General features: G+C 36.8%; 1 protein-coding gene across 1 annotated transcript; it reads right to left on the bottom strand.

Moving 5' to 3' along the window:
- On the bottom strand, positions 1-7,524 carry LOC133857715 (uncharacterized). The gene is made up of 3 exons (XM_062293041.1): positions 6,973-7,524; positions 2,240-3,770; positions 1-1,437 (listed from the first exon to the last, which is right to left on the bottom strand). The coding sequence occupies exons 1-3, from the start codon at positions 7,355-7,357 to the stop codon at positions 279-281; spliced, it is 3,075 nt and encodes a 1,024-aa protein (XP_062149025.1). The 5' UTR covers positions 7,358-7,524; the 3' UTR covers positions 1-278.

Below are 7,524 nucleotides of genomic sequence, written 5' to 3'. Positions count from 1 at the left end.
TGGATACAGCGATAAAGGTATAAAATACTTCTATAATATAATTCTCATTCCTAACTATAAATTGGATTGAAGGCAAACATACCTCTTTGCAGTGTCAATGATCTCAGATCGTACCCTCTAAGCTTAAACCAAAATTCTCGTGACAATAATAAATCTGCAATAATGCATGTATGATGAGGATCATCACGATCTATTTCTAATAAAAACATTTCTCAATAGCCCAAAATCCCACTTCTCTAACATTCAACTTGAAGACCCAGGATGCATCATAGAACCCTTTAGCCCTGCATCCTTGGCTCACCTTCTTTCTTCAGGCTACCCAATATTCCATCAATCAGCTTGTCCTTGTTAGTCTCAACAGGGTCAGAAACAAAAGAATAGATCTTTTGCGGTCTTTGCTTCCGTACAAAGTTTCTCACAAAAGTATCACTATTGGTTCCAACTGCTGATGAACCAGATGGATTCGAACCATTTGTTGAATCAACATTCTCTGACCGGTTCTTTCTATTGTCACCTTCCTTGCTGCTGTACCAGGAATCAAGGATTTGCAGTAGCGAGCTATCTTCCTCATTTACTCTCTTCGCATGCCCTTCTGGTCCAGTGAATGTAGAGGCCTCCCCTTCGGAATCAGAAGTCTCATCATCTGAGACGGAAGGTTCATAATCAGGGTATTTTAGCCTCTCTGTTTGTTCTATAGCTTTCCTCCTTGACACAGATTCCATTTCATTTCTTGTAGATCCTGTGTTGGAAACAGGCCCCAATTCCTCCCATGAGTCGGAATCATCATCCTTCTTTGCTGTGTCAGACAATTCACTATCTGAATTAGCAACCGAATGACCAGCACTATTTTCTCGATCATCAGGAACTGAAACTCCAAGGGGGGAACTATTTGAGGCTTTACCAGACGGAAAGATATAGGTGGAATCTACTTTCACCCCAGGCATTATCTGTAACAGGGATACCAACTTTTGGTAGCCAAGCTTTTGTAAATCAAGAGGATAGCCATACCTCTCAAGGTACAGTTTTCTGAAGGAGCCAATTTTATAACCCTCTGGATAATGCTTTAATATCTCATTCACAAGTTGCCGACAGTCGGCTAATATATCACTTCTAGATCTGACAGAAGGATTCTTGTTAATGACAGGTGCAGAAACTCCAGTATGGGGAATATTTTTATACTTCTTTTCTCCACCATGTTCTGGTGAATGTGACGTTGTGTCGAAAAAGATAGAGCTTAACCCATTTGATCCACGAGATTGACCCACAGAGCTCTTTCCAATGGTCCAAGTGAGTTTGAAAGGTGATGTCTGAGAGGGGCATTCTTCCACCCATTTCATCTCTGATATTAACAAATCCACCAAGTGGAGGAAGTCACTTTCACTTAAAGATCTAAGAGCCGGAGGCCCGCCCCTTTGCAGATTTTCTGCCATCTGTTCCCTGACAAAAATCATATGTAGCAGAATTATATTAATGCATGTTGCCAGATTGCAACTGTTAAATTAGATGCAAGAAAATCGCCAAGTTTAAAAAAGTTTTCATAGCACAGAAATAAAGGCATCAATAAGGTTGGAGAGCTTCTAGGTTCGACAATATTATTGACAAAAAAAGTCTAAACATCGATTTTAGAATTAACATCAATCAGTTAAGATCTGTATTTAAATCATTAAGAAATATGAACTACACCAAAAGTTGCACAACTTTTATTCTATAAAAACAAAAACCCTCCTACCATGGATCTTTGTATCTTTATATCTTTTATAATGTTGTTTCTCAGACAGGAGATATAATCCTTTGGTGAAATTTCATTCCATCTACTGCACTTCAACTCAAAACTATACTTAATAATACATATCAAGATTTTAAAGAGTGTCTTCTAATTATAAATTATGATGATCACCAAAAAAAAAAAAAATCAAGAAAAGATCCGGCAAGTTTCCAAGAACTTACTTTTTCCAAAAAAAATTAGAAATGCTAGACCATAAAAAGATGTTGCTAATAATTCCCAACAGAGGGACCAAGTACCAGATATGTTTGGTCACTACATGTACTATAGTCTGAGATATTTCATTTCTTTTTCTCTTTCACAGTTGATATTAAGTCAATGATAAAATAAAAATAAAAAAATGAATAATAGAACCAAGTATTTAAAATACATGAGCAGAAGCTGGGTAAAAGGTTATCATCATCATCACGAGGAAGAAAAATGCATAGAATCAAAGAAATAAGTAATGCATAAAACCTGGTCCTTGACTGGGAGACAATAATTGAACCATTGGGCGTATCCATAAAAGATTCCATCTCAGTCCAAAAAGAATCCTTGGAGAATAACTCATGCTTTCCAGATTGACTAATTATGTGGTCCAGTTTTTCTCTGGATTGATCACTCAATATCTCAGACTTTGGGTCACTTCTCCAAAATTTACACCAATTTACAACCCGGTTGAATAAACCTGGATTTATTCTCAATTTATCACCAGATGCTTCAGAATCTGTAGCATTTTGGCTGTCCATAGCTGACTCATTACTGGCAGAAGAATATGGCACCTGACATATTGGATTGGCATCCTGACTTGCTGATTTTGCACATTTGTCGTCGACTTTTTCCATTTTTGAGCCATTAACAGAAGTAGAACAGTATACAGCAGTGTCTTGACTTTTTTCCTCAGAACTAACACCAGAAGTAGAACATATTTCTGGAATGCTTTGACTTTTATTCTTGAAACCACCATCTCTATTGCCAAAACATTTTCTCCAAACTCTCTTGAAAAAGCCCACTTCAGCTACAGAATCTTGCTCCACCACAGGAGTCAAATGACCCTCACTCACCTGTTCAACAACCTTCTCGTTAGGTGGAGACTGTTTTTGCAGCTCCTCAACATCTATTTCAGGAGACGGACGCAATGATGATTTCTCATCCACAGGTCCTGTAATAGATCTGCCGAGTGGAGAATGTTCTTGAATCTTTTTAGGAGGCTCCTTCACATTTGATACAGAGGATGGAGGCAATGATGACTTCCCGTTTACAGCTCCAGCAATAGACCTCACCTCACCATTTCTCTTTGAAGTTGCAGAGGGGTCCTGGACTCCATTATTACTAGCATGTCCTGTAGACACAACTGGATTGCACTCAAATGGTTCAGGAATTTTAGGGGTGACACCATGTACAAGAAACTGACCATCACCTTCAGATTGAAGTTTTAAAATGTGTGGCATTGATAGAAGAAAGCGTGAAAACTTTTTATATCCATACAAGTCTTTGTCTATACTTACATTACTTTTTCCCAACTCAGAACGAAGTTCTGTAATGGATAATCCTTTGGGGTGACTATTCAATATATGACGAATCAGTTTCATCACCATTTTTGGAACAGCACGAGGCTTAGAATCTGAACTAGGTTCAGGCAAGTCCTCAGCCCGAGAAAATGCTGGTTGCTCAGTAACCAAGAAGGGATTTTCTAGAGGAACCTTAGAGTGACCATACCAAGAACCATAGGGACCATCTGGGGGTTGGTTAAAATGCTTCCCAGTAAGATCTTCCCCTCTAATCAAAGCATGCCATTGCCACATGATACTTGCAGCACTACAGAGAACACCAGGAGCACTTTCAGGACTTGCAAGCAATATATTGTAGTTGTTCATTCTTAACCTGTGTAAAATGCTAGCAAAGTCCCTGTCACCAGAAATTAAAAAGAGATGGGCTGGTGGAGGATTTTGAGAAACCCAATACATAAGATCTACAAGAAGAGACCTATCAGCACTGTTCTTTCCACCTGCACCCATGTATACAAAGATGTACATTAGATGTTAAATTGAACTGAAATCAATGCATAGATAACAATATATCACCTGCTCGTCCACTAAAAGATGCACATAAAACATTAAAAATGAACTGAGAGAAAAGATTTGGAAACAAACACATAATTAATTTTAATTGATTCCCATTTCATAGCTGAGAGTAAAATATTATTACCTTTATATTTGATGCTGAAACTTACGGTACAGACAACTATAAATTCAAAATTTGACATCTCATCTCTTTGTTTATAAGATGTAAGGAAAACTTAATAATCTGAATAGATAAAGCTTTTCTAATATTTTACCTAAAGAAAATAATATATAATTGCACAGTTTCAAATATATCATACAACTATAATTCATTTTTTTTGATAAGTAAGAATTCATTAAAAAGCGCAGAGAGGCGCAACCCTAGTACACAAGAAGTATACAAAAGTGCCCCTAAACAGAGGAAAGGAAAGAACAAGAAAGTAAAAAGTCAGCGAACAACAAACTACCAGGGCTATGCGCCGACATCCAAAGATAAAGCAAATTAAGCACCTTTCTACAAATAGCCCCAACCGAAACCTCCACATCCTCAAAAAGCCTAGAATTTCTCTCACGCCACAAGCCTCACAAAACAAATAAAGGAACCTGCTTCCAAATACGAAAAACAGGACCACGACCCAGCAAAGTGCCCCAACCACTCAATAATATACAACTATAATTCATAATAAGTGCTGTGTCAAATACCATTTAGATTTTGAGTTCCAACTTACAATATGAACTTTGCAAATATTCGTGTTCATGGAAATTCTCCATGTCCCTAACGATATACAGAAAAAGAGAGAAAAAGTTAAGTTAATTATATTTGATTTTTGGGAGAGATTTAGACAACCATCTATGTTAGCAACAAATTCGTAAGAGAAATGAAAAACAATCTGAGCAATGTCATGCTTTCTTTGGATCTAGTTATACTTTCAAAAGTTAGTATTATAATCTCTTTTTAGCATGAAGGGCATACTAATTGAATGCGTATTCAGAATAATTTATAAGCAATAGCAGAAGTTATAAGAATGTGCTGAATTTTTGCACAGATAATCTAAATACATTCCATCAAATTGTCGGCCTTAATCTTCAAATTAAGCTAGTAACATCATATAAATGTGGCTATCTGTTTTCATCCTTTTCTTCCTAACTGCAGTTAAGGGTATTAGCAACCAGAAGGAATGAAACATGATTATAATTCGTCCTCCTTTTCACCTCAAATGGTTTCTCCTTGCTGCTTCTATTCGATAATATCTACATTATCTACAATCTAGACAGGTACTTATCAAAAAAAAAAAAAAAAGATTGACTAACAATGACATACTGTCAACCTGCAATTTAAGATCCAAATATCTATTTCAGGTTTTTGGTCTTCCGTGTCCTTCAAAAAAAAACGCAAAAAAGAGAGAGAGAGAACTGTTATCCAAATGCAGCAGGCATCCAAATTCAACATTCTAAGTCACCAAAAGTTACAACTGATTTTCTCAACTTAATCTGATTACTTGATCAAGTGACCTGAACTGTGTCTATGCTCTTTTGTGTGCTTGTGTGTCTGTGTTTTATATATTTGCATCATTTCAACCTTTGCTGTTGCTGTCTTGATTCTAGGGATGGCAGATTCCAACAGACACCTTGGGGCAACAGTCTCATAATTTTTGTTCTTGACAAAATAATCATCCTCCCAAATAAGAGCAATCCCACCTTAAATCATTTTAATATGGACTCATTTGCACAAGGACTGGGTTAGCTATTGAAATTTCCAAAGGGCATGTACTAAGTCCCTGGAAACTGGGAACAACAGAACACAATAGTAAGAGTTAATCATAAGTTGTATGCTGTTCAGAAGTGTCAAGGAAATTTAGCTTTTGATCAGCTCAGCAACAAAACCTTCGTCTGAAAAAAAATTCTCGGATGAAAAGAAAACCTCCCATAAAAGTCGTTAGTTAGATTTTTTTTTGTCAAAATGATTTTACACATCTATCAAAAAGGTCAGGAAGTAAGTCTAAAAAGACAAATTTCTTCCACTTTTATCAACTAAAATAAATTTAGCAAAAAGCACTTACTACAATCTGAGAGAAAAGTGCAAGCCTGCGAACCAAGCCACAACATAAGGAAACAAGAAACATTCAAGTTTTAATGCATAAAGGCTTCAATTTGACTCTTCACACAAAATTTCACCTCAAAGCATAAACTTTACAAGTGTTTAAAAAAATGTGTCAACTAGGTACAGATCATCCATTAAATTTAAAGAGAAATAAACCATCTTAAGATTCCACATTGACAAGACAAAAAAATATTGAATAGAGGTTCAAAATGGAAAGAGACTACAAAAAATACTTTAGTCCTCTTAAAACCTTTAATATGAATTGGTGTTTGAAAAGCATAAACATGCTAATTTTTTTAAAAAAATAAAAAATAAAGGTGGGCTCCTTTTTCAGTAAAAGCTATTAATTCAGGAAAAAATGATAAGACTAGAAATGTTACATTTACGGCATTCATGTTGTTATTTGTATACCTATCTATATATGAAAAATACCATTACAGTTTTATGAAGATTATTGACACAAATAAGTGTTTCATATGTATTTGAGAAATCACAGCGACTCTGCCTTACAAACAAACTTAAAATATTAACCATCAAAACTCAATCTCATGGTAGAAGGGCTCAGCAAGAACTGCATCACTAAAAGCCTAAAGCACCAGCCAAAATATATCAATTTATCATTTAAAAAAAAAAAAAAATCATCTCAGCCACCCAATTCCCTAAAATTAAATCTTGTAAGCAATACTTGGCTTCAATATACCCAACTTTCTTTTTCTTAGTGATTATGATTTCCCAATTTCTCCACCACCATACATATGAGTATGTGTGTGGCTACTTCATTTCTACAATATCAGCCAAAAATCCTAATTTAATTTTCTACAAATACTTTTAGTCAATCATGCAATGATTCACAGAAAATCATACTTCATTTCAGCGTTTCTCTTCCTCAATATAATAACTTCATGGTGTGAGCCATTTAATTGACAAAATTTCAAGATTATTCCACACACTTCAACTCAATTACTTTTAAAAACAAAACAATATTTCAAACATCAATATTCTCAATCACTACCAATCTACAGAATTCAACGAAACGAAGCACGAACCGTTAGGAATGTGAGAGAGATTGATCCCTGTGGATGACAGCGCCTCCTGGTTCCCCCTTGAGAGCTGCAAAACGTCCCCGAAAGCCGTGATCGTAACGGGACCCTTTATCCCATTGGTTCTGACCGCAGCGGTTATCGTGTGCGCGACCTTGAAGACGTTGGTGCCGGCCGGCAAACCGCAATTCTCAAAGTCCCACCACACCGAAACCCTCACACTCCGGGACTCCTCGTCGTGGCGTCTCGACGAATGCACGAAATGGGATGAGTGAAGCGAAGAGAATGAGAAATGAAATATTTGGAGAAATGGAGGAGAAGATAATGAAGAAGAAGAAGAGGAGGATGAGGCGAAGAGAAGGAGGGTTCTTGGAGAGAGTGGGGGTCTCATGGTGGCCGGAGAGATGGGAATTAGGGTTAGGGTTAGGGTTAGGAAATGGGGTTTTGGGGGTGGGATGGGAAATGGGTTTTGTCATTTCATGGTGGTTTTCAGAGATTTGAGGACCCCATTGCTGTGCAGCCGGATTGTGTGAGAGGGTTTATGGAGGAAGAAGAGTT

Source organism: Alnus glutinosa, chromosome 14, assembly GCF_958979055.1.
Source record: "Alnus glutinosa chromosome 14, dhAlnGlut1.1, whole genome shotgun sequence".
In the NCBI taxonomy this organism is placed as follows: domain Eukaryota; kingdom Viridiplantae; phylum Streptophyta; class Magnoliopsida; order Fagales; family Betulaceae; genus Alnus; species Alnus glutinosa.
The sequence above is the reverse complement of the archived record's forward strand: the minus strand, read 5'-3'. Positions and strand labels throughout refer to the sequence as shown.

Coding starts and splice junctions, on each gene's coding strand:
- LOC133857715 (XM_062293041.1), bottom strand. CDS start 7,357: ATGAGACCCCCACTCTCTCCAAGAACCCTCCTTCTCTTCGCCTCATCC. Junction 3,771..6,972: donor TCTCTCTCACATTCCTAACG/GTTCGTGCTTCG, acceptor ACATGGGTGCAG/GTGGAAAGAACAGTGCTGAT. Junction 1,438..2,239: donor GTCTCCCAGTCAAGGACCAG/GTTTTATGCATT, acceptor GATTTTTGTCAG/GGAACAGATGGCAGAAAATC.